This window comes from Caenorhabditis briggsae, assembly GCF_000004555.2.
Source record: "Caenorhabditis briggsae complete genome, chrV, whole genome shotgun sequence".
NCBI lineage: Eukaryota > Metazoa > Nematoda > Chromadorea > Rhabditida > Rhabditidae > Caenorhabditis > Caenorhabditis briggsae.
Window position 1 is genome coordinate 7,875,513 of NC_013488.2, and position 24,884 is coordinate 7,900,396.

Below are 24,884 nucleotides of genomic sequence, written 5' to 3' on the forward strand. Positions count from 1 at the left end.
TTCTCTTCCTATTTTCCTTATCTAAATGTCATCGACCAATATCTTCCCTTGTATTATATCCACAATGTTCACAATATTATTTTTCGTTACAAAATAACATGATTTTTTGAATTCCCGCTGAACTTCAACTTTGTTCTAACATTTTTAAAGGTAATAATTAGATTCAGAAACCAAAAAAACATCTTCTCGGATCCATTCTCTAACTAGAGATGCTGTCGAATCTCTCGTTCATCTTGCTGGCCTCAGTATGCATTGTCCTAGGTACTTTATTACTGTTTTATCAAAAAGTTCATCAACTAGACAATATCAAACCGAATGTTCCCTTTTTCGAGTTCAAGTTATCTATAGAACCTATAACCGGACCGATTGAGGTTCAGCGGACGTTGGAAGGTATTAAAAAAGTATCAGTAAATATTCATGTATACTTGTTGTATGTTTAACTTGATATTTTGTGTTCAGGAGAGAAAGGTTACCTTCTTCCAAACTGTCAACTTCCTCTTCATCACGGAGTTCAAAAATGCGCAAACACTTCCTCTCTCCGAGTAAGAGACTACTAATAAAGTGCTAACCAGAACAAATAGTTCGTATTTTTGCAGTTCTATATGGATGCCGATACGGAGACATGTTTGGCATTCAAGTACTCGGGTTGTGGCGGAAACGAGAACAACTTTGACTCGTGGAATGGATGCTCGAGGTGTTTTGCAAGTGAGTCATGTTCTGAGAGTGTATTACATTGTTGTGTGTGCGACAGTTGATGCCTAAAAGAGTTCAGTGGCAGATCAATTGCTCACAGATAACGAGTGGGACCGCCCAACTTCTCCTTTGTTTTGTGGTTCTCAAAATTTCTCACAAACCCCAAAAATCCTCGAGTTCTAATCATATTTTGTTTCAGTGGACTATTCGGGATGTCCGATTGGATCTAAGTCAATCAACAATCTGAATTCCAACAGCTCCATCTGTGCTCATATCGACAACGAAAACTGCACCGGACCAAACACCTATTGCTCAAGAGGAGCGTTTTTTGGAAAGTGTTGTGACAAGACAATCAGAGGTTGGTTGAATTTTAGTGACTATTCGCCAACTTTCGAAAACAAAAATGTCAGTATGTAGTATAGTCAAAAATGTAATCTTTCGGTTTTTCGATCAGCTTAGAACACATAGAAAAACATTTGCAGAAAAGTGGTAGGGTCGTGTTTTTATTTTGATAGTCGTAGAGAGCAAACATCAGCAATGTTCGAGGGTTACTGATTTACATGCTAGTATATAAAACCGCAGTTTTCCTAGAATTTTTTGATACATTTCATTTTTGTTTTTTTTTACATTCCTATTATGGGAAAGGTATCACATTACAATCTTCTACCATGTTGGAAATTCTCTATTCCTATGACGTACTCAGAGGGTTCAAAATGCCATTATCAGAAATTGCGCCCCAGATAACTTTTAGGTCAGACGAAATTCAATAATTTGAAAAAGAAAAGCATAGGGATGTTCACTGGGGGAGGGGGGGGGGCGATTTCTGACAAGAAGTTTTTGGAACCCTGTACGTACGGGATCTCTTTAAGGTTAAATATATTTTTTGCAGACAAGGAAAACAGTGACAGAAGTGAGAAAGAAGGATGTTCTCCAGGAACCAAGAAGGTCACTTACAAAACTGGGGGCGGATTCTCGGTCACTCTTCTCGGAAAGACCTGCGGATCTAACTTTTGCCCGCAGAAATCCACGTGTCACCAAGGCAATTATTTCGCTTACTGCTGCGCTGCGATTTGAATTGGACCAACAAGAATCAAAGTATCATCCGGTGACATAAACCGTGAGCCTTTTCATGACAAATGTTTTTTAATGCATAAATGTTTCTGTTGAATACCTTTGAAAATGTTATTCTCTTAGATGTCGCCAAGCCATCTGTAATTATCTCTAACCTATTATTGATCTCCAGTAATCAAAATTTTAATTAAATACTTTGAAGATGATAAAGGGTCTAATTCTTCTGGTATTTGTCGCAGTGGCATTTGCTCAGTGCCGCCCAGAATGCCAACAACCACTTCATTTTGGAGTTAAACAGTGTACCAACACTTCATCGGTTAGAGTAAGTTTAAATTCCTCATCAAGCTCGAATCTAATAGCTTCAATTTCAAGTTCCACTTCGATACCATTGCCAAAAAATGTCTTGCCTTCAAATACTCGGGTTGCGGGGGAAATGCCAACAACTTTGTCTCCTACAATGATTGCCAATCGTTCTGTGTTCCAATGGATTATTTCACTTGTCCAGGTGGAAGTGCTGCTGTCGTCGGAAAGAATGGAAAGTCCCACTGTGGAGGAATGGAAAATCTCCAATGCGATGGTCCAAATTCTTTCTGCCTGAATGGACCATTCATGGGAATGTGCTGTGATGCTGGAGCCAGAGTGAGTAATGCTAAAAAAGCTGAAGCTAAAACTTTGCTTTTCAGACAAGATGAACGCTGATTACGAAAAAGAGTGCGGTCCAGGAAAGCTGAAGCATCAAATGGATATCGGAGGAATTAACATCCCAATGTTCGGAAAAACATGTGATTCTGCATTCTGTCCACAGAACACCAAGTGCCATCAAGGAAACTATTTTGCCTATTGCTGTGCCTAATTTTCTTTGCTTTTTTTAAAATCCAAGATTTGCCCAAAAATGAGATTCCTGCCAAACTTTCAGAACCGTCATAATAAAACCTTGAGTGTGCCTTACCAAAGATTTCCCTTTTTGAATAAATTTTTTTTTTCATGACTATTTTTTCTTTGAAGATGTTTTTAAGTCATCTAAAATTATTCCTGCTACAAATGTTTGAATTCCAAACTGGAATTTCCAGTAATCTCTCAGCATAACCAGCATTTCTTTAGATGCTGAAAATTTCAATTTTTCTCATTTTTTGTTTGGGAGTTTCCGCCCAATTCCGTCCAAACTGTCAGCAACCACTTCATTTTGGAGTCCAACAATGCTCAAATTCTTCGTCGATCAGAGTTAGTTTTTCAGCTTCATCCAGGCACGGTTGAGTTTTCTAGGCCACCGGCCGATTAATAGGCCTGATATAAACCTGGTGTTTTCTAGGCCGATTTTGTTAAAATGAAATAGAAAACCCACCAAGGAAATATCAGATCCTTTCTAGGCAATAAAAATTGGTGGCCTAGAAAACTAAAAAAGTTAGGTCACCATGTTAAATGACCTAGAAAAGACACCAGGCACATGTTAGATCGTTTCTGGACCATCAACTACGTTGGCCTAGAAAATTCGTATTGAGAAAGTTAGGCCACTTTATTCCTCACATGAACCGGAGTGTGTGATTTTTGATATAGACAGAAAAAAAACGTTTTAAGTCTAGTTTGAAAATCTGGGCACAATGAAGGTTTTTCAGTACCACTTTGATTTGGAAACAAAGAAATGCCTTGCCTTCAAATATTCTGGTTGTGGCGGAAATACCAACAATTTTGCCAGTCGTCAGGACTGTCAATTCCTCTGTGTTCCCCAGGATTATTTCTCGTGCCCTGGAGGAAGTGACCCGATTCTGAATAAAAATGGAAAAACAAGTTGTGGAGGAAGAGAGAATCTCGAATGCGATGGACCAAACGCCTACTGCAAAAGAGGGCATTTCGTTGGAAAGTGTTGTGATTCTAGAATTAGAGGTAGGGTCGATACTGCAAGGATTCCAGATTTCATAAATTTTATAATAATAATCATAAATAGAAATTTTAATTCCAGACAAGGTCGATGCAGACTACGCTAAAGAGTGTGGACCTGGAAAGCAAAAACATCACACTGACAATGGAGGAATCGAACTTCCACTGTTCGGAAAGACTTGTGATTCGGCATTCTGTCCAGCTAATACAAAATGTCATCAAGGAAATTATTTTGCTTATTGCTGTGCCTAAATTTATTGAGAACCTTCATCGCCTCGCTGAGCTTTATTAATTCCCGATTTTTTCTCATAAAAGTCAAACTACATTCTTTTCTTGAATGATCAATATCACAATGAAATATTATGCACCCCATTTGCTTCAATACAGTAATACGATCGTAAAACATTGATGTACTCCATATGAATTGTCCAAAGACCATTCGATTCAATATAAAAGAGAGCAGTTGTTCCCATTTCGTTTCATTCTTCGATGATTCCTCTTCCCCTTCTCCTTGTTTCTCTCCTTTTCGGCACTGCCGTTTCCCAGAATCTCTGTGATTCCCCAGCCGATTTGGGCAAATCATGTGCTGGTTCCAATTTTTCTATTCGCTTCTATTTCGATAAGGATATGAGACGTTGCCTTCCTTTCAAATACTTCGGATGTGGTGGAAACGAAAACAACTTCTCGGAGAGACATGAGTGCGTTCAAAGATGCACTCCAATGGATCACCTCTTTTGCCCAGCCAACACTCCACCAATGAAAAATGTCTATGGATCGACGGATTGTGGACAGAACAGTGGAGATGTCAAGTGTGCGAATATAAAGAGCTTCTGCCACATGGGACCGAATGGAGCTGGAATGTGCTGCTCGTTGGAAGCACAAAGTGTTAAATCTTATAAGTTCAAAGAAACATTGTATTATTTCAGAGAAAGTAAACCAAGATCGTGATCCATTTTGTCCAAACGGAAAGAAGAAGTATTCCGTCTTCCGTGGGCAAAAGGATCGTATCGTCATCGGAAAATCATGCGATCATCAGTTCTGTCCGGATGAATACGATTGCCAGAAAGGCAACTTCTACGCGTATTGTTGCGCTAAATAAATGAAATCTGAATAAATTATAATTTGAATGAAATAAAGTTTTGAAGTTCAATCATAATTACGGTTCATCTCATTAAAATAATTGGAAAATCGGACGACTTTCAAAATGGATGAAATTCTGAACGGAATCTTTTAGTTTCATTGAATGGAGCAAAATAATCTGGAATACTGTGGAGTTTGACGAAAATTACGGCTCCGCGACGATTCGAAAGCAGACGTTTCGCAAGTACGGCAATTAATGCTTTGAAAGCTTCAAATATACAAAACTCTGTTCGAAAAGCCACTTAAACACTCAAATACAAGTTTTTGCTTTTCTTCGATGCAAAAAAGCGCAAAGCTATTACTTGCGAAACGTCGCACCGGCGAAACGTCACACTTGCGAAACGTCTGATTTCGAACCGTCTGATTTCGAACCGTCTGCTTTCGAAACGTCGCGTAGCCCTCTAAAGAGATCTTTTTGGGTGTATTTGCTCTTTAAAAGCAAATGAAGAATGACAAATTCTTTTTAGAAAAAAAATACTTTTCAAAACATTTTAATGTTTTTTTAAAAATGTTTTCAATATGTTTTCTTCCAAAAGACCTTTTCCTTGGCAAATAACTCGGAGGGTACAAAAATTTTAGAGTCATTAGGTACGAAGCAATTAAGGGGTACAAAATACTCCGTCCGTTCGGGGGTAGAAAAAACCTGAAAAGTTTGAATTTTGTACCCCTAAATCACTTTGTACCCTTTTGTACCCCCGAATTGTTGTACCCTCCGTATGTACCGCAAGGATCTGTTGATTCCTCAGAGAACCTTTATTTTGGGATGGTGTGTGGGAATCCTCTACCAATGAACACCCAGAGTTCAGATCATTCGATCAAAAATACAAGTCATTTTCAGTTGATCTTTTGAACAACGACTATTAAATTTTTTTTGTTGATATTTTATTACTGCTTCCACCAATTCTGTATTATTTTTCTCGATCGCAAGAGTATATAAAGACTCTGGAAACCCTCTGGTCCATCATCCTGACGATGAATTCGAAGATTGCTCTTCTCTTGAGCATCCTCGTTGTATCATACTCCGTCTACTGTGAATATGTGAGACCTGCCAAATGCAACCTCTATGATGATTGGGGTACAAATCCATGCTCGAAGGAATCTTCGATTCGGTTCTACTACGATCCTTCAATGGATAAATGCCTCGCGTTTCGATTCAGTGGATGTGGTGGAAATGAAAACAGCTTCACGAGAGAATATGATTGTCATAGAGAGTGCTACGATCCGGACAGAATGCATTGTCCAGGCAACACGACAGCAACATTGACAACTGCAGGAACAACACATCCATGTGGTTCAGGCGAAAATAAAAAAGGTCTACCGACATGCGTTAGTACAGCAGAACAACTCACTTTTTGTAATCCTACAGGTCCCGGAATATGTTGTCGTACAGAGGTCAGATGTGAGTTTTTTTTTGTCACCGTTATCTTCATGAAATTCTATATTTTCAGATTTATATACGAACGACTCATCGCCATCTGGTCATGGCTGTCCAGGTGGAGAAGAAATGGGAATGAAGTATCTTCAAGATGGAAAAGCTCCACTTGCAAAGAATTGTAGCAGAGAAGATTTTTGCCCTAAAGGATACACATGTACCAAGGGAAATTACTATTCCTATTGTTGCAAATAAGAATGTTGTGTTCTGACTTTATGAAGGATTTTTATTATTGCACGTGTTGTAGTTTTTTTCAATGGAAAAGTATAATAAGATGATTCTGTACGCACAGGGTTCCAGAAGGCTTTGTCAGAAATCGCGCCCCAGATAGCCCCAATCTCAAGTTTGCTGGGGCGCAATTTCTGACCAAGCCTTTTATACCCTTGTGTGCCATAACCTATTTTGCACCTGAAATTTAGTGATATCATCAACCAAAAATTATGATTTTTTATTTTTTATTCAGAATCTGAAAAAATCCAAACATGATCCTCGTATGAATGCAGATCATATCGGAAACTCTCCAATCTCGACAATTTTTTAGACTTGACCTATTTACTGAATACGGTAGTATGACATTTAAACGGGTCTGTCAACCGTTCAAATTTCATCTGTAGATCTTATCCGTCATTCTTCAATTCTGTTTCACTGTTTTTTTCCCATATAAATTTTGGTGTTTGCTCTTTGATTTGTTTTGGTTATCACGTAAATATTTAGGTGTTCAGACAAGATATCACCAATAGCAAAATAACAATGTTCATTAGTCTTATTTCTGTGCAACTTGATCCTCGCAGCAATACGAGAAAAAGTTTCCATTTTTGCAAGAGAACCCATCTGGACAAGTGACGGCATCACATGATTTAGCCAACACAGTAAGTCCATCAACTTGCCAACGAGCATTTCCAGATGGACATGTATCACTTTTATCCTCTGCTAACCCATCCACAACGGTTCGGTTGCAGCACAATCCTATAGTCAGGAAGCTGACGCAGTAGGCATCCTTGCTCTCACATCCTTCTCCAGTTTCAGAATCGCTCACTGGGCAATCGCTCATATCGTGACTGTTGAACACTGGGGGAGTTCCAAGGGGGCATTGGATGTAGCTCTCTGCAAATATGAAACTGCGGGATTGAAAATAAAAATCTCTATACTTGGATCGAGGTCACAATTTTGTGCGCATTCTGTGAGAGTCTCATAGTTGTTCATAGTTCCACCACATCCCTTGTATTGGAATGCATGGCATTGGTTAGTGACAGGATCGAAGTGGAACTGAAAAACAGGCTGAAACGGCGAGAATCTCATATATTTCAAAACTTACTCTTTGAGATGGAGCATAGCCACAGTTTTTATCGGTTCCTTGGGATAAGGGTAAGTAACATTTTGGGTGATGCGCGAGAGCCAGAGAGACAAAAGCAAGGAGAAAGAAAGTCTGTTTCGACATTTGAAAGAGATCCGTAGAACTTTTCAGGCATTTTATACTGTTTCTGGATGTGGACGTGCGGAAAACAAAGATTTCTTCTCTTTTGAAAGTTTTTGTGTTTTATTTGGTGTGTTGGAATACATATGATTCATATAGGATAAGATCAGAGCCTGGTTTTTTGGTTCATGAAGAATAAATGAAACATTTTTTTTTGAAAATTTGTTCAACTGTAAACACCGTAAACACTCTAATGGAAGACCACCCAAGCAATCAACTTTGAGCTCATATATCTCTGTTCCTGTGAAAGATATCAAAAAGTGGTCAACTATTGATGATATTAGGATAAACATTTTGCCAGTTGACTACTTTTTCATATTTATCACAGGAACCGAGATAAATGGGCTCAAAGTTGGCGGTTTATGTGGCCTTCTATTAGGGTGTTTACGATATCTCATCCTCTGCGAAAGATATCAAAAAGTGGTCAACTGACAAAATATTTGTCTGTTGACCAATTTCTGATATCTGTTACAGAAAAAAAAATGCGTTCTATTGGATTGTTTACGGTATGCGAATTTGGCCCAATGACAGCTGCTTTTCGAATCCGAATTTGTAAACATGGGATTTTATAGTTTCAATTTTTTGCACGTTCGCCTTCCCAATCATGAAATTATGGATGTTCTAAAATTGGTCATAAGAATCGAAAGTTTTATGCAAACCTATAAAGAAAAAATATAATCTTCGAGAATCCGTTTCAGCGTTCAATTCTTCTTTCTCGTCTCAAAAACCAACCAACTTTTCTTTAAAAAAAACAACAACAACAGCACACAGTTCTTTAATGCATTACATTCTCATTCCGTCTCCAGCACGTGCATCTTTTCCAACCCCAACTGTCTGTATCTCTAACGCCCTCTTCTTTTTCTATACTCTCTCCCTCTTTCTCTTCTCTTCAGCCCCAATGGACACAAACACGACACAGAATTCAGAGACCACGGCATGGCAGCAACGTTGTGCAATACTGCAACTGGTCCGCAAAAGTTTTATATAAGTTTCCAGATTTTTATGCACTTTAAAAGTAAATTAATGTCTTGGAATTATTTTCCTTTTTGCCTTTTGAACTTTGTTATCAAATATTGACACATTTTTCATTTCCCATTTCCTCCTCTTTCTTTTTCTTTTGAATCGTTCATCAATATCTCTTATAGTGTTGTGTTCTTATCATTTGAAGATTAGGAACACTTTTCGATTTTGGTTCTCATATTTTTCTTCGAATTTTCAGTTTTGTAGAAGGCGTCTCAACATAATTCCCACAATGGGTACGGTCACAAACTACAAAAAGGCGTGTGTTTTCGTTCTTCACCGTAGTCTCATTGAACCTCATTTTTCCGCAATGCAACGTAGCATTTCGAGAAATAGTCATCATTTTTGTGACTTCTAGGTCAAGAATTGGTATAAATAGGTGTATCATTTCGAGACAGAGGTACTGAGGACGAGCTTCTCAAATTAGAAATTTCAAGTTTTTTTTTATAATGTAGAGAGATCACAAGTATTGAAAATCTATTTTTGTTCTCTACAAGAGAAAAACGAAAGCAGGAGTTTCCATTTTAAAAAAGTGAGTCGAAACGTCCTTTCAAATTACCACTTAAAATAAAGGCGGCTCGCAGGCCGTGGCCTAGGTTTCTCACTGCACGGGAACTCGAATCCTCGTCCCTATTCGCAATCTTTTGAATCATACTTTTTTGCTTTTAACGGCGTTTTTGGAAACTCAAGATTTTTTCGACTTTTTGCCTAAAAAATATTAGGAAAATACATACCATTTGAAACTTTTTGGTGCAATAAAACATTTTGATCGGAGCCCCCCTTTTAAACTTTTGATTTTATGGATTTCGTTTGGAAAATTTTTTCTCTAGCCATCTACTTGCTCAGAGTTTGTGTGACATCTGAACAACTGTCGTAATTGCACTTTTTCATTTTCTCTTTATTGATTAAATTTCTAACCCAAAAGTCTCATGGAATCTTTCATCTCATCACTCTTAATTTTTTTGTACCCGACGACGCACCGCCCATGTCACATTCCTGTCTAATTCGAACGCACTAATTGAATTTTCAACTGCCCTCAGTCTTTCATCGTTTTTTATTGCATTATTTTTTCGTATCAGTTGGGTCACCGTCTACCTTTTCTAATTTTTCAGAAATGCTCCTTCAAATCTTCACGGTTTGGCTCGGAGTCTTCTCCATCGGCTTCACCTTCCTTCCAATGTTCATGGTGCTCGACTGGAAAAAGCGCGGAACAGCCGATGGGTTCAGTTCTGTGAACTTCGTGCTTCCGATACTTGTGTAAGTTGAAGAAATTCTTCTATATTCTATCCTAATACCTTCCAGACAATCTTTCTGGCTTCGCCACGGATTGATGACAAACGACCAGACAAACATCATCATCAACTCCATCAACTTGGTTTTCTTTGCCTTTTACGTATCAGCGTTTGCCTACTATCAACCAAAGAGGGTAAGTGGGCAGCTGGAGAAGGAATGGTCATAGATAAAAATTGGAAGAAAAGTGAAAATTTGAAACTATGATTAAGAAGTGAAAACGAAAGTTCTGTGTTTTGTATGTTGTAGCTCGGACACAGAAAAATGTGTGAGTCTTTATAAGTACAAAATGAGCGGTTTCGAGTATTAAAAATTGGCTATCAAAAAATAGAAGAGTCTCGGCTTTCGGTTTATAACTGGTCCGAAGTTGAGGGGGATGTATAGCGGGTCATGATCAGATTTTGGGAGCTTAATTCGTAGGGTACACCGATTCGGGGGTACAACAGGGTACAAAGTTATTTAGGGATACAAAACCAACAGTTTGGAGGTACAAAATTCGAATTTTTTCTCGTATTGTAATTCGAACTGTATTTCGAACTTTTTCTTGTAACTTTTTCTTCTAAACCCTCAAATTAAGGATTTTGAACTGATAAATGGTTTCGTGACCCTAAATATATTGTACCCTCCGAACTATTTGCACAGATTTTGTTGAACTACGACTAGATCGGAACCTTGTCATAAGTTTGTCATAGTTTGGTCGGCTTCAGTAGCGGTCTTATCCAGAAACTGAACAACCTCCGAACAAAAGTGGCCGGCGACGCCCGAGTATCAAGACATGAGTATTCTTACTAGTACCTCTCCACACGGCCATGCAGAACCCTTATCAAAATACTGAATGCTCATGAAACGACCAAACTATCGTCTCCAATTTTCAGAAATACCTTCTCGGTCAAATCATCGCCGCTGCTCTCGCCATCAAGGTAGCCTTTGCCTACGTCGATACTCATGACGCCGCCTCTATCAACGACGCTATGGGATCTATGGCCGCTGGTGCTCAGATTTTCAGTTTGGTTGGAGGAATATACGAGATTGTTAGTCCAATTCATGCAATCCCCCACAAATTTGTCCCTTTTCAGAAGCGTGCCATCTCAATGGGAACTACCGAATACATCCCAGCTGGATTCCAGTTCGCCATCTTCACTCTCATCGTTCAGTGGCTTCTTTTCGGTATCCTCCATGGAAACCAATTTATTGCTGTAAGTGCTATCAAATTGTATCCTCAAAGTCCCATATTTTTAGATTTCCAACGCCGCTGGTTTGCTTGTGAACATTGCCACGATTGCTTTGTACTTCTTCTATCCACCACTCACATGGACCGTTCCAATTTTCAACATTCCTCCACAGAAACAAGACAATAAGAAGGTCGAGTAATACAATCGAACTGTTCTTCTTGATAACTCTTGCCTTGTAAAGTGCCTTTCCCAATTTGACTTTTGTTATCTTCTTAAATTGAACGTGTAGAATGAATGTAATGCTTTTTTCTGGAACTCTTTGAAGACAGTCTATGGGCTTCAGATATTAAGTAAACGATGGTAAATACAATGATTCATGCATATCAGAAAATTCGAACAATGATAAAAATCCATCAGAACAGATTTCTGATTGAAAGTCTGTTTTGAGAGAGATTTCAGTTGACTGCTCTTTCAAAAGAGTCGAAGCTCGCGGAGGAAATTAGATCGAAAGAAAAAATGTTCGTCACGTTGACCTCTTTTTTATTCCAACAGAAGTGGTTCGTGGCCAACTGGATGGATGGAGATATTCAGTGCTTGCTGTGTTGTCCTCATCGGACGTCTTCAAGATGTTGTCCGAGAAGTTGTCAATGGAAGGAATGGGTCAGGAGGCCGAAGTTCAAGTCGTTGAAAATCCACTAATTGGCCCCGAGAAGATTGGAAAAGAAGCCCTTGATGTGGATCTTGAAGTGAAATGTACTAAACGGCGATCGATTCCCATTAACAAAATAAGTGAGTTCAGTTTTAGAAGGTTCGATTGAGAATCATGATTTTTCTGACTTATTCTACAGATAGCAGAATGACTATTGTAATATTTTTTTGATTGACTTCAGTAATTTTTTTGTTCTGCTGTCATTTTGAACTTTTATGGGAGGTTTCCATTTTTGGAACGTCATTCTAGGTTGGTGGGCTAATTGACATACAATATTGGTCTTTAAGTTATACAAACACGTAATTTTCAGTTGATTTTCGACCATTCGGACTATTTGCAGTAGGGTTTCCATTTGGGGGGGCGATTCACCCGCCCGCACCCACCCGGGGGGCTCACCCCCCGCGGCCCCCCGTTGACCCCCCGCGAATATTTACGTGAGGAAAATATTATCTTTTTTGTAGTTTTTTGATTTGAGAAACTCAGTTTTTCTTGGAAAATACGTGATTATCTTCAAAAATTTTATTAAAATTCACACGCATTTAATTGCGGGGGGCCGCGGGGGCCGCGGGTGGGAGCCCCCCGGGTGGGTAGCGGGTAGTCCGCTTCTTCACCCGCCCAAATGGAAACCCTAATTTGCAGGAGTCTTGAGCTCGGTTTTCAAGTTTCTGATCACTTTGAAAATTTTGGAGAAAAACAGATCTAGATTACAAACTTTGAATTACCATAATTTTTTTAATTTCTAGATTTTCGGCTATTTTCTGATTAATTTTTTGCGCGATTTCGTACTGAAAACCTTTAAAAATTGGTGTCTTTCCAAAATCGGCAATAGCTGAAAAAAACTTTAAAAAATTGCTGTGAATGCAAAATTTTCAATCTAGGTGTGTTTTGTAATTTTCAATATTTTTGAAGTGATTGGAAACTTGACTCCAGACTCCTGAAAATGGTCAAAATGGCCAAAAATCAACTGAAAATATGTTTTTGTATATCTTATTGACCGGTACTGCAGATTAGCAGCTACAGAAGAGGTCGGGTTTGGAAATCCATGAAATCCCAAACATTTTAATGCCCTAGCATTTCCCATATCCTAAAAGTTGTTTTGGTAAATCATAATCTAGTCAAAATTAGCATTACTAGTTGTTTATGGGAAACCTTATAAAGCTAATTAATTACTACATGTCCACTCCAAATGACCCTTCCACTTCCCCTTTTCTCTGAACACAGTGTAAACAAAAATCGCTACCACTTTCCTCGCATATTCATATTTGCTCCCAGAAACAATTCCTCTATTCTGCTTTTCTTTCTCATCCTTCCCTCCCCTGTCCTCTGAGAACCGTTTTCGTTTCCATGATTTTTGCAAGGGAACTTTTTCCTCTTTCTCCATTCTCCTCAGTCATCCACGAGACACGTTGTATTATCAGTTATCATATCGCCGAAACCTCCCTAATCAACGATTTCCCCTTTTCCGTAGTACATGTGCGCCCGTCGCTTTCGTCGGAAAATATACTTTGCCCGGGCCCTGTACTATAAAAGGCAACCCGTATCAATGGGCGCAATGACCAAATGTTCAATTTCCTTCCCACGTTTTTTTGTTCAAATTTTCAGAATCGATGCCTCCAGTCAACAGTAAACACGAATGGCCGTATCCGGTGGCGAAGAACTTCCCTGGGCGATTTGAGAGGTTCTCCTACAGAACTTATGTAAGATAAACAAAGAATATACAGATGATTTTCACACTCAAATTCAGAATTGGTTCGAGAACCGATTATGGCCTGTCAGACCTCTTCCCTTCTTGACAGCTACGGTAGCAGCCACGGCGTTTCAAGTCAGAGATCTGGGAGTTGAAGGAGTAGGAGAGGATGTACAGAAAGTGAGTATCATTGAGATTGCATTGTCTGAAGATCAAGATAAAGACAGAAGACATGTCTAGACTGATCAAATAGAGGTTACTGTAGTTTTGGAAGTTCAAATTTCAGCTTTTGAAACCTCTTGCCATTTCCATCGGATCCATCTACACAACTGTCTTCCTCCTCCGACACATTCTCAAATACACGTACTTTTCCTATAAAGGATATATGTTCGAGAACTCCAAGAAACCATCCATCACCACTATGATCTGGGGTCTTCTTCGGAAAGTTCTTCTCTACCAGGCACCTCCTCAACTCTCATCTTGTGATCGTCTTCTCCCGAATCTTCCGTTACCAGCCCTCCAGGATACTGTAGACCGTTACATGGAATCTATGAAACACTTCATGCCAGAGGTGAGAAAGATATTAATAGATGACTTGAAAAGAACTTAATTCGTCTAACCGGTTTTTGAAATGTAAACATGTGTATTTGTTTTCAAAACATTCCGATGACACAACTAGGAAATTGTACTTTGTCCGGGTCTTTCTCTTCCCTGGCTGCAACTGATAACCCGATTTTGTGCGTGTCAATGTTTTTCTCCTTATCAGAAAGACTATGCGAAACTGCTCGAGATGTCACGCGAGTTCGTTGCCAATGAGGGACGGAGTCTACAGAGATACGCATGGATCCTTCACAAATTCACAGATTGTTATGTGACATCGTTATGGGAGAAGTACATTTATATGGCTGGAAGATATCCACTTTTGATAAATAGCAGTGTAGCACAGTGTACAATGTATGGACCAAGTGATCTGATTCAAGCTTATCAGGTGGCAAGATTACTATATATTGAGACAATTGCCAACTTGGCATTGGATAGACAAAAGTATATGGCTGTAGGTACCATATTGCGCCGGATGGTTGAAAACTTCTAGATTTTAGGTTGGAGACGGTATCATGTCCACTCGTCACTACAAGAACATTTACAACGGGTGTCGCATCCCTGGGAAGAATTACGACCATTTCAAGTGGAATAAACCAGCGAAACATGTTATTTTGGTTCATGATTGCACATGGTACAAGGTTGATATCTGCGATTCCAATGGCAACATGTATACTGTTGATCAATTGGCCAAGTTAGAACATTTGTTTCTGACGATTTCATTCATTTTTTATCATTCAGAATTGTGGCAGAATTGATGGGAAGAGATGATAAATCAGCTGGTTTCCTACGCAAAATTGCCAGTCTCACTACTGATCGAAGAACTGAATGGTGTGCCAACCGACAGAAGTTCTTCCTCGAGAACAAACATAACCGTCATCTTCTGGAACTTATCGAGTCGGCACAGTTTGTGATGTCGGTTGATGGAGATTTGAATTGGGGTGTAGAATCGACGGAACAGTTGTCCAAGTACATGAAAGACATGCTGGCTGGATCGGGATCGAATCGTTGGGTCGACAAGACAATGAACTATGCAGTGGATGCTAGTGGACGTGCGGGAGCAACTGGAGAGCACTCACCTTGTGATGGAGCAGAGTTGGATCATTTGTGTGAAAATGTATTGAATGTGGACAAGCAAGTTCTGGTGTCTCCAAGTACCGAGAAGCAATTGGAGATCATCAAAATGAGTACGGAAGAGAAGAAGACGTTGAAGTTTGCTGAGAAATTGGATTTCCAAGAAGTAGATGGAGTGAGTTTCTTCAAACGAAATTCTCTAGAACTATATTTCATTTTCAGATGGAATCTGAAATTAACAGATGCTTCGATCAACACCAAAAAGCTTCAGACGACCTCCACATGCATTCTTTGGCGTTCACAGATTTCGGAAAGGGGCGTGTCAAGAAATGCGGAATTTCACCAGACGGATTTTTGCAGATGGCTATCCAACTTGCTAACTACTATGTAACAGATATCTTTTGATTTCATAGTATTTAAAATTTCCTTTTAGGACCAAGGACAATTCGTGCTGACTTATGAGCCAGGATCAGTCCGCTTTTACGCTAACACTCGAACAGAGACTCTTCGTCCGGTTACTGATGCTTCTTGCAAGTTTGTGAAGACGATGTTGAATGAGGAAGCAACGGTAATAGTATTATTGTACACTTATATCTATGTGGTTTTTAATTACAGCAAAAAGAGAGACGAGATCTTTTGAAAGAGGCTTGTGAAGCCCACGTAGAGAACTGTAAGGAAGTGATGACTGGGAAAGGAGTCGATCGGCATCTTTTTGTTTTGTGCGTCTTGGCAAAAGGACTTGGTTATTCTAGTCCGTTCCTTGAGGATTACGCAAATCAGAAGTGGCTATTGAGCACCAGTAATGTAGGGTGACAGAGTCATTATTGATAGTTAGTTCTACAAATTCCAGATTCCAAACATGACCAACTCTGTCGATGAGGACATTTCTGAGAACAACATCATGTTAGGTGCCTCTTTTGGAGCTGTTGCTCAAGATGGATATGGAATCTGCTATCGGTTCGCTGGCAATCGTGCGATCATGGTTCACATTACATCTTATCATTCTTCCCCAGCCACAGACTCTGATAGATTTGGACAGCATCTTCGAGAAGCAATCCACACTTTGGCTGATTTGTTCGACGAGGAGCCGAGCAATAATAACATTTCCAAAAATGTTTGATTTAACTTTCTTCCGAAAAAATTCAGTGTGTTTGTATTTTTGTGAGAACCTGTATGATAATAAATTAATTTCGCTATTCCGAGAGGTATCAGATTATTGTTTTAAAGTTTTATTTTTGTTTGGATACATGATATCATTATTATGACAGGAGGAATCATATATGTGAGAGAATTGAAAAACCATTATGACAAGTTGACACCGTTCGATTCGAGCAACTTTCTGAGCATCATCAAAATTGGCCCAATATTTGGAACAGCGAACATGGCAACGTTGAGATTGGTTGAGTTGATTCCGAAAGCGTTGACGACGAAGATTCTGGTTTCAGATTCGAGAGATCGGTCGACCATGACACGGTAGGTTTGGTATACTTTTGGATCTTCGGCATTCTCAAACTCATCACTTTCCATGAGAATTGTAGAGGTGGCGGTGAGTTGATCCTGCACTTTGGCAGCTGGGAGCAAAGAAAGAATAGTCATTCCAATGGTACAGGCAAGAAGGAAGATGAGTCCAAAGGCGTATGGAAGTGGGACGGCGGAGAAGAAGCTCAAGTTAAAAATGGCATTGATTATCGAGAAGAAGCAGAAGAGTGGGGCAACTTTAGCGTAGCTGGAGAGGGATTCGTTTGCTTTCTTGACCAATTTGATGAGCTCTTTTTGACGGAAACTGAACTCGGAGATGACTGTGTGGTCCTGGAATACAAGAGATGATTGGGAGAAACTATTGAAGAATTCCTACTTTGAGTTTCTTTTCTTCGCTAGCCTTCTGCAATTCCTTATTGAAGTATTCGATTTCGCGGGTCATTGAGAATTGAACGAGAGCGTAGAATGCGAGACAGGAGAATGTGATGATCCAGACAAGGAATGCAAGAGCAGGGAACAAAGAATACTTGTAGGCTGGTTCAACCGCTCTGAAAGTCATAGAAATTTGCAAATTTCAAACAACAAACTTCAACTAACCCTGAGATCAGAATTTTTTCTTGAAGAGCATTGAAAATAGCAGTGAATGCCAAAGTTCCCAACCATGGAAGCGAGAAGAAGAATGCCTTCTTTCTCAACCCACTGTATTCGTCAATCTCGTCGTTTGGCTCAACGCGAAGCACACGGACCTGGTTGAGTTGTTTGAGATAGTTTGGAATGAATGCGTTGGCAGTCCATCCCATGACACAAAAACTGCAGACGACTGCGTGGAATCCCATGAATCCGAAGACGTTAGATTCAGACCAGTTCAGCGTCAGAAGCTTTCCTTCTTCGCCAAGGAATGTGAATGTTCGGTAGAACATCGAAATGATCACAAGGATGGCGAAGAGCCTGGAAATTAAAAATAAAATTTAATTTCGAATTTTCTCTTACCTTGCTAAAAATCCAACGATTTTCGATCCTCCATTTTTGGCAGCTGCACATGGTGTGCAATCCAATCCAGTCAACCTTAAACATTAGTTTCAATTTTACATCCAAAATTGAAACCTTGACTCACTTGACGGTATATTTGTAGCAACCCAGAAGGTCCACATTGTCTGACTTCTCTGCAAATCGTGAAGATTTTTCCATGGGGCTAATAAATTCTATTTTCGTTCAATATATTTTTTCAATTAGCTCTATGGAGTTTGAAACTAGCTGGTGTATGGATGCTCTTTATACTTTTTGAAGTAATTGGTGGCTCATACAAAAATAAAGTAAGAGGCGTGGCTTGAATAAAGTAAGAGGCGTGGCATTGATTACAAAAGAAGAATAGGCAGAAGGTAACCACAAAAACAATAAAAACACTCATTGATTAAACAAAACTTCTCAACCAAGCCTGGACGGGGTTGCAACCTAAACTGGTGATTCAAATGTTTCGTTATAAAAATGAAGAAAAAGTTGAGAGAGCAAAAGAACAGAAGACACATTTACTAACCGCTGATAAAAGATGAGGGGGCGAATCCGAGTTCCGAGTTTTCCTTCGTCATTTAACGCCCTCTCACTAAAGAATATGAAGCAAGTTCGAAGCCTTTTATGGCTTTCTCGAACACGGTTTTTCGGTTTTTACGGTTGCAAAGTGACTCATATTAAAACTCGGTTGGTTTTTAACGGAACGGTTAAGCACAGACCACAAACGTGATTGAAAAAGAGAAGCAGGAGGAGGAGGAGTGGATAACGGAAAACGAGAAGAGTACACTCACGAATCGGAAGTTTCAAAGGTTATCGTACTCTACTTAAAGGGCTTCAAACATCAGTGTGTGATGATAATGTTTCAGTTAGGTAAAAACATTTTAAGATGTTTTATGCTTCGATGTGAATTCTTTAATAAATCTGCCAAGTTTTCTATTTCATTATGTATTCAATATATCCAAATTTCAGAAAAAAATTGATGACAATTTCTAGGAAATTTTTCACTGATTTCTTGTTTTTTAATAAATTTATTAGATTCATACAATAGTTTGAGACAATTTAATATGCTTTTTTTAAGAACCTGCAAAAATCACTTAACATATCATTCTGGAAACTTCACCAAAATGATAATAAAAATAAAAAAATTATATGAAACATTCATAAATTAGGCCACTTCGAAAATTGGTTTTTTAAATTGTTTCCAAATAAAATTATAAGCCCTTTTCTCTGACTAAACAGAAATCTAATCACAGAAAAGAGAATAAGCAAGTAACTAAATTGGAATATGGGATTCGATTTTTTAAAAATCGATCCGAATTGTTTCTCTAAATTAGGTTATTGAAGTTTTTTGATGATATTAGTTTCGAATGACTTTAAAAAACAACTCACCAGTGGACCCATCGACCAACATGTCGGATTGTTGAACTTCTGCAGCCTTCATTCCGGTCATGAACAACTACTACTAGAAGCTGAAAGCGCTTTTTGGAATAGAATGAACCACAGACACAAACGAATTAAATAAAAAGGAAAAGAGACAGAGAAATGGGGTTGGTCAGAGGCAATATGTAAAATGAAATGTCGGTGAAATATTGAAATTTGAAACCCCCAACCTGGACACTCATTCTGTATATTTTGTGCATGTGCTTTGTGACTTGTAGCAATCATGTAGGTTATGAGTCTCTGTCTGTGACTAATACTTCTCTCTTCACAGAAACTCGACAATAGACAGCGTCGGAACAGAGGAATAAATTTGTCATCGGACGTCTTTGACACATTTTCAATTCCTCACCATTCAAGTGATGATATATTCTCACCTCAAAGATCACAACGGGAGTGGAAATTATTAGAACGAGGTGATCAATTGGTCAGGTGCCGGGAAAAATAATAGAGCAGGTGGTTTGGAACTAGAGCAAGTTAAAAAACAAGCTAGAAAATAAATAGGAGATGAGAAACCAGCTAGACACCAGCTGAAACCAGGTATGATTACTAGGAAATGTGAAAACAAAAAGGCAAGGTACGGTAATCAAGACGGACGATGATTTCTGGGAATGTAAACATTTGGGTCGTGTTCTAGAAATATTCAAGACCCTTTCTTATTAAAATAAAAGTCTTGTTGAACTAAATAAAGACTAAAAATTCAAACAAATCTATTCACCCTAGACACTCTAATAGAAGGCCACCTTACACTTTGAACTCAATTCTCTCAGTGTCTATTAAAGATAACAAAAATCTGTAAACTGACAAAATATTTGACATAGCTTTTATGATAGAAACTCTGGCTTAAACCATTTTGATTTCACTTCAAAATATATAGAGAATTAAGAAAACTTTTTTGGTTTGTTCCATAGCGCCTGTATTAAAGACCCTACCGGTCCTAGGATTTTTTGGAAAAATATCGTCTCAATGACTCGAGGTTCCACTAACTCTCTCCATGTTATCTAATTTTTATATGCTTCATTCTAATCTAAACAACATATTTTCTATTCATAGAAAAAATATTGACCACTAGTTTACACATGGGAAGTTGTCTATTTCGTCGGCCAAAATACGAAAATGGGAAAATTTGATCCGCATCAAAACGATTAGTCTGTCGAGAAACCAGTTTTCATAAAGGTGTTTGAAGCATAACGAGGGATTGGAAAAAACGACACAAATCACATTTTGATATAAACTATGTGTTGTACATATCATTTATATTTAAAGGTGTGAGAAATTCAAGATAAGGACAACTGATGATAAAAATCTGTGGAGCACAAGGAGCACAAACTGGAACTACAAGAAGAGCGTAGTGGCAATAAGAGAAACAAGCATAGTTAGAAAATGAGAGAACTCGGAGCAGACCTTTGTGTTAAACAAATAACTTTCTTTTTCTTTCTTTTTTTTTGAAAATCAAATAAAGAAATTTTGGAATTGGTCGGCAAGTTCAAAGTAACGCCCAAAGTCCTGAAGTACATGGTACTGATCTTTTGAATAAAAATTTATCACAAGAGCACAAAAATCACATGAATGAAACTTACATCAAAAAGGGGTGGGATCAGTAAGATCATCAAAATATCATATTTTGATCAGTGCTATTTTGATAATGAAAATGCTGACAAATCGAGAAAAGTGTGAGCCATATTTCGAGTTCAATGGGAAAGGATAATCTTTGAAAATCTTACCTCACAAGAGATTTGGCACATATCAGAAATCTGTTTAGAGAGGAGAGAGGGGAAGAGCAGATAAATAGATAGATCTAGAGGTTTTTTTCAAATTTTCAAATTATAAGCTGCAAATAGAATAAACAAAAAAAATAGAATAATTGGGAGTATTGTGAACTAGACAGATTAGCTGAAGACTTATGAATCTTTCTGAAATTTCACTTACGAGCCAGTAGAGTTATCTCAAAGAATTCTCGTATGATCCGAATTCTGACTTGAGATGTATTGAAGAAATTCTCTAGGGGAGTTTTGCAAACAACTAGACAGAATTAACTGAATACTAAAGATGACCAACATCATTTTATACCAGATGAAGGTCATCCGACCATTCTGCTAATCAAATCACAATCATTGCGCAATAAGGTGTCATCCTAACAAAAAAAAATCAAAAAAATAGGCCCTATTCTCTGTGAAAATTCAAAAATGAATGGAGGCGGCACAAACTACGAAATGGCTGTACTAACTAAGATTGCCAGAGAAGTCAAATAGTCGGTCAAAAAAAAAAAGAATAGGCAAACACTTGTCGTCTCGTCTCTTCCTGAAGTTTCTATTGTTAGAAACGAAATAACATTGTGGTTTCCCCCGTTTTCAAAATGAACCGGGGTTTCCTTGGTAACTCATGGACATATACGGAAAATATACGTAAATACGGAGAACGACGGAAGAAAGATACGAAATGAGAGGGGAAATGAGTTGGTTGCTCAGAGCGGTAGGGAGCAGGTGGATTTAATGAAATGAAGGCGTGGTCTGCGTTTGGACCCAGAATTATGTGTCTTACTTTTAGAAATTGGAGCACGAGCATGCTGACAAATACGGATATGTAGACATCAGTTTCAACGGAATGCACCTGATGAAATTGAAGTTAGGTTTTTGAGGCTTTAGACCTCTTGTAAGGTCCAGCTGCATAACATTAATCGAAAATTAGTTGAAGTTAACTTAACCTTATTCTATAAGCGACTTCTTAATTAACGTTAATTAAAATATCCGGATTCCAACTCAATCGAGAACTTTTCCCCGATCGTGTGGGAAAACGAGTTTGGCGGGAATGATAACTGGAATACCACTTACCCCGACTCTAGCCATGTTTTGGATTAAATTTCCGTCTAATAGTGTAGAGAATGGCAAAAATTCCTTGTGAATACCGAAAATACCAGAAAACATAGAGCCGGCCCTACCATTGTTCCCAGGTACCTCCGAAGGGCCCTTCAATTAGCCTTGCTCTTCTACTAATTGGACCCTTCTATTAATGGGGACCCTTTTAATACAGGTTTTACGGCAAGCCCTAACTAAGGTTTTATGCCAGTTAATGTTCATGACATAACTTCAAGAAATTTTTCTCTTCGAAAGAATGTTTGCTTGTAACAGTTTTAACTTCGTCCATGGGAAATATTGAACTGTCGGTGACAGTATGATAGTCAATGGAAAGGACAGTGACATTTTTATTGAAGTAAAAGGTTCAAATATAGAATGACTTTTCCCATATTTATGAGAACCTATTATTCTTTAAAAATTTTTATTTTTGAACTAAAAATTTTTATTTTCTTAAATACCAGGTCTTGTTATTTTTGTTATCCAAAAAAATACATTTGAAAAGCAGGAAAGAAAAAGAAAATTAGTAATGAACGGGAAAAGGGAAAACCCACTGTTAGTAATTAGATGAATGTTGGACAAGAAAATGATTTAGATCGTATTTAAATAGTCGATATTTGAATGTCGCGGACAAGGGCTTCACCGGAAACACTTCTACCGGTAGAGAAATTCAGCATCTAACGACTAACGTTGTTTCAAACATTGCTTTGAATAAAAATTTTTGATTCTTGTTAATTGAAGAGTTTTCATAATCTAGTTTACAACTCAACAAGTTTTCTCATGAACTAATAAGACTCTGTACAAACTGTATTGAATGTTTGGAAATAATTTTATTTTACAAAAACGCTGACAGTATCAAAGTTTTAAAGAGATCAGTGGTGAAAAACACAAATTCATATATACAATTCAGTCGTTGTTCTGACTTAGACTTGAACACCATGATTGACTAGCACCTTCTTGACTAGTGCTAACAAATTTCCTAAATTGGGAAACAAAAACATGGCAAGATTCACGGCAGTTGGATAAATTGGAATCGCTCCAAGCACTCGAATATACACATTGTGCTTCAGAGATCTGTTAATCATGACTTGGTATCCTTTGAATACTTCTGAATCTACTGATTTCTCGAATTCTTCACTATCCATTAGAACTCTAGCAGTGTCCCCAAGATGGAATTGCACATTGCCAGCTGGTCGAAGCGTCATAAATGAAATGGCAAGAACTGCGAAGAGATTGAAAAGGAGAATGGCAAAGAAGACCGAAGGAAGATCATCAGTGAATCTGAAAGTATTTTGTTAGGAAGGACGTCAAAAGGACGCTGATCTTTTTTGTTCTTCGACTTGTTTCTTCGCTAAAAAGTGCGATTGCACTTTAGGTGTTAATATTCTTTGAGCCAATGCACTTGATTTTAATCATTCAAAAATTCTAAATTTAGTATTGTTTTTAATTTAGATCCAAATCCGAACGAACATCCGACTCACCCGCTAGCAATATATACTGCGTTTATACAGCTGTTGAAACAAAACATCGGAGCGACTTGGACATAGCTTCCCAAAGATTCATTTGCTTTAGCCACCAAACGAAAAAGTTCTGCTTGTCGATGAGAGAAATCCATGAGAGTAATGGGATCATGTAGACGTTTCTCTTGTTTAGCTTCATCCAATTCTACGTTGAAGTACTCGATTTCTCTTTTCAAAGAAACATGGACAAGGAAGTAGTAAATTAGACAATGAGTTACGATAAAACATGACAAAAGAGTGAGAAATGGCATTGCGATGTAGAGTGGAGCAATCACTGGTTTTCTGGAATACATATATTATTCAATTACAGAAGTTTGATTCAAGCTACCGTACCCCGAGATGAGAATTTTATGAGTAGCTGCACTGGCGATAGCATGAGAAAGAAGTGCCAGAAACCAGAATGCTGACCAGATGAATGCTTTTCTATGAACACTTGAATAATCATCAATTTCCCTGCTTTCCTTAACTCGGAGTGCTCTGACTTTGTTCAATCTTGAAATATGAAGAGGTACAAACTCATTCTTGGACCATCCAAAAATGCAAAAAGCACAAACAATCGCATGGATCCCCATAAAAGCAAACATATTGGATTCAGCCCAAGTCAAGGACATTGCTGGTCCCTCTGCTTTGAATATCATTCCACATCGAAAGAAAATTAAAGCAATTACAGCAAGAGCTACGATTCTGGTGATGATGGATCTTATCCGAAGGTTTGGGTTGTTCTGTGCAAGGGCTATCACTCGACAGTCCAGTCCCGTTATTCTGAAAATTGTTTTCTATTGTTTTTGTTTTTGAATATGAATATGGGAACTGGTTTCCGTTTTTCAGTTTGGCATGACTAATCGCCGCAAAATAGTTTGTAACAGTTGGAAGAGTTTTTATTTCGAAAACAAGTTGTGTTTTATTCGAAACTGTGTATCTCTTTTTGTATTTTGCTTCTTGAACATTTTTTTTTTCAAGAAATATACCTAAAACTTTTAATACAAGTGCTACATACTGTCAAGTTTGAGCTCATCTCAACTGCTTTCTATTATAGGTTTCATGGTATTCTTGACATGAAAACTAATTTCAAGATCCATGTTAAGAAGAAGAGAAAAGAGAAAAAAAACTTACTTGATCGTTTTACGAAAAGGCCCGACTAAATTTTCTTCCAAAAGAGGCTCCTTCACTTCTGGCATAATAACACTAGACGTACGAGAACGGTTCGTCTCGTCTTCCATGCTTTCCGTACTTGGATTGATCATTTTGTTACAGCCAAAAACCGATAAGGACGAGCAAATGATGTATACCTTCTAACAATTATTGTTTATATATGAAGAGATGAATGTTTCCGCCTCGACTTCCGTGACTC

General features: G+C 38.3%; 10 protein-coding genes across 10 annotated transcripts; 7 read left to right on the forward strand and 3 right to left on the reverse strand.

Annotated features, from left to right (window-relative positions):
• Nucleotides 1-209: 209 nt before the first annotated feature.
• On the forward strand, nucleotides 210-1,767 carry CBG08654 (the record flags this gene model as incomplete). The annotated part of the gene is made up of 5 exons (XM_002636311.2): nucleotides 210-261; nucleotides 460-542; nucleotides 597-705; nucleotides 893-1,051; nucleotides 1,583-1,767. The coding sequence occupies 5 exons, from the start codon at nucleotides 210-212 to the stop codon at nucleotides 1,765-1,767; spliced, it is 588 nt and encodes a 195-aa protein (XP_002636357.2).
• A 199-nt stretch (nucleotides 1,768-1,966) lies between these two features.
• Nucleotides 1,967-2,617, forward strand: CBG08653 (the record flags this gene model as incomplete). Its single annotated transcript, XM_002636310.2, has 3 exons — nucleotides 1,967-2,086; nucleotides 2,137-2,407; nucleotides 2,448-2,617. The coding sequence occupies 3 exons, from the start codon at nucleotides 1,967-1,969 to the stop codon at nucleotides 2,615-2,617; spliced, it is 561 nt and encodes a 186-aa protein (XP_002636356.2).
• A 248-nt stretch (nucleotides 2,618-2,865) lies between these two features.
• On the forward strand, nucleotides 2,866-3,891 carry CBG08652 (the record flags this gene model as incomplete). The annotated part of the gene is made up of 3 exons (XM_002636309.1): nucleotides 2,866-2,985; nucleotides 3,378-3,645; nucleotides 3,722-3,891. The coding sequence occupies 3 exons, from the start codon at nucleotides 2,866-2,868 to the stop codon at nucleotides 3,889-3,891; spliced, it is 558 nt and encodes a 185-aa protein (XP_002636355.1).
• Nucleotides 3,892-4,128: 237 nt separating this feature from the next.
• On the forward strand, nucleotides 4,129-4,738 carry CBG08651 (the record flags this gene model as incomplete). Its single annotated transcript, XM_002636308.1, has 2 exons — nucleotides 4,129-4,522; nucleotides 4,566-4,738. 2 exons carry the CDS (start codon nucleotides 4,129-4,131, stop codon nucleotides 4,736-4,738), a joined length of 567 nt encoding a protein of 188 aa, XP_002636354.1.
• Nucleotides 4,739-5,751: 1,013 nt separating this feature from the next.
• On the forward strand, nucleotides 5,752-6,406 carry CBG08650 (the record flags this gene model as incomplete). The annotated part of the gene is made up of 2 exons (XM_002636307.1): nucleotides 5,752-6,178; nucleotides 6,228-6,406. 2 exons carry the CDS (start codon nucleotides 5,752-5,754, stop codon nucleotides 6,404-6,406), a joined length of 606 nt encoding a protein of 201 aa, XP_002636353.1.
• A 568-nt stretch (nucleotides 6,407-6,974) lies between these two features.
• CBG08649 lies at nucleotides 6,975-7,649 on the reverse strand (the record flags this gene model as incomplete). The annotated part of the gene is made up of 3 exons (XM_002636306.1): nucleotides 6,975-7,315; nucleotides 7,360-7,477; nucleotides 7,527-7,649. The coding sequence occupies 3 exons, from the start codon at nucleotides 7,647-7,649 to the stop codon at nucleotides 6,975-6,977; spliced, it is 582 nt and encodes a 193-aa protein (XP_002636352.1).
• A 2,170-nt stretch (nucleotides 7,650-9,819) lies between these two features.
• On the forward strand, nucleotides 9,820-11,366 carry Cbr-swt-7 (the record flags this gene model as incomplete). The annotated part of the gene is made up of 5 exons (XM_002636305.1): nucleotides 9,820-9,962; nucleotides 10,008-10,131; nucleotides 10,871-11,026; nucleotides 11,072-11,191; nucleotides 11,235-11,366. The coding sequence occupies 5 exons, from the start codon at nucleotides 9,820-9,822 to the stop codon at nucleotides 11,364-11,366; spliced, it is 675 nt and encodes a 224-aa protein (XP_002636351.1).
• Nucleotides 11,367-11,793: 427 nt separating this feature from the next.
• Cbr-cpt-4 lies at nucleotides 11,794-16,357 on the forward strand (the record flags this gene model as incomplete). The annotated part of the gene is made up of 11 exons (XM_045237321.1): nucleotides 11,794-11,956; nucleotides 13,479-13,573; nucleotides 13,621-13,797; nucleotides 13,850-14,134; nucleotides 14,330-14,617; nucleotides 14,664-14,857; nucleotides 14,905-15,412; nucleotides 15,460-15,624; nucleotides 15,671-15,805; nucleotides 15,853-16,041; nucleotides 16,088-16,357. The coding sequence occupies 11 exons, from the start codon at nucleotides 11,794-11,796 to the stop codon at nucleotides 16,355-16,357; spliced, it is 2,469 nt and encodes an 822-aa protein (XP_045093794.1).
• Nucleotides 16,358-16,539: 182 nt separating this feature from the next.
• Nucleotides 16,540-18,825, reverse strand: Cbr-srr-4 (the record flags this gene model as incomplete). The annotated part of the gene is made up of 6 exons (XM_045237322.1): nucleotides 16,540-17,046; nucleotides 17,093-17,264; nucleotides 17,314-17,664; nucleotides 17,707-17,781; nucleotides 17,831-17,879; nucleotides 18,819-18,825. The coding sequence occupies 6 exons, from the start codon at nucleotides 18,823-18,825 to the stop codon at nucleotides 16,540-16,542; spliced, it is 1,161 nt and encodes a 386-aa protein (XP_045093795.1).
• Nucleotides 18,826-22,936: 4,111 nt separating this feature from the next.
• Nucleotides 22,937-24,777, reverse strand: Cbr-srr-6 (the record flags this gene model as incomplete). The annotated part of the gene is made up of 4 exons (XM_002636302.1): nucleotides 22,937-23,294; nucleotides 23,495-23,815; nucleotides 23,867-24,295; nucleotides 24,647-24,777. 4 exons carry the CDS (start codon nucleotides 24,775-24,777, stop codon nucleotides 22,937-22,939), a joined length of 1,239 nt encoding a protein of 412 aa, XP_002636348.1.
• Between the last annotated feature and the right edge of the window lie 107 nt (nucleotides 24,778-24,884).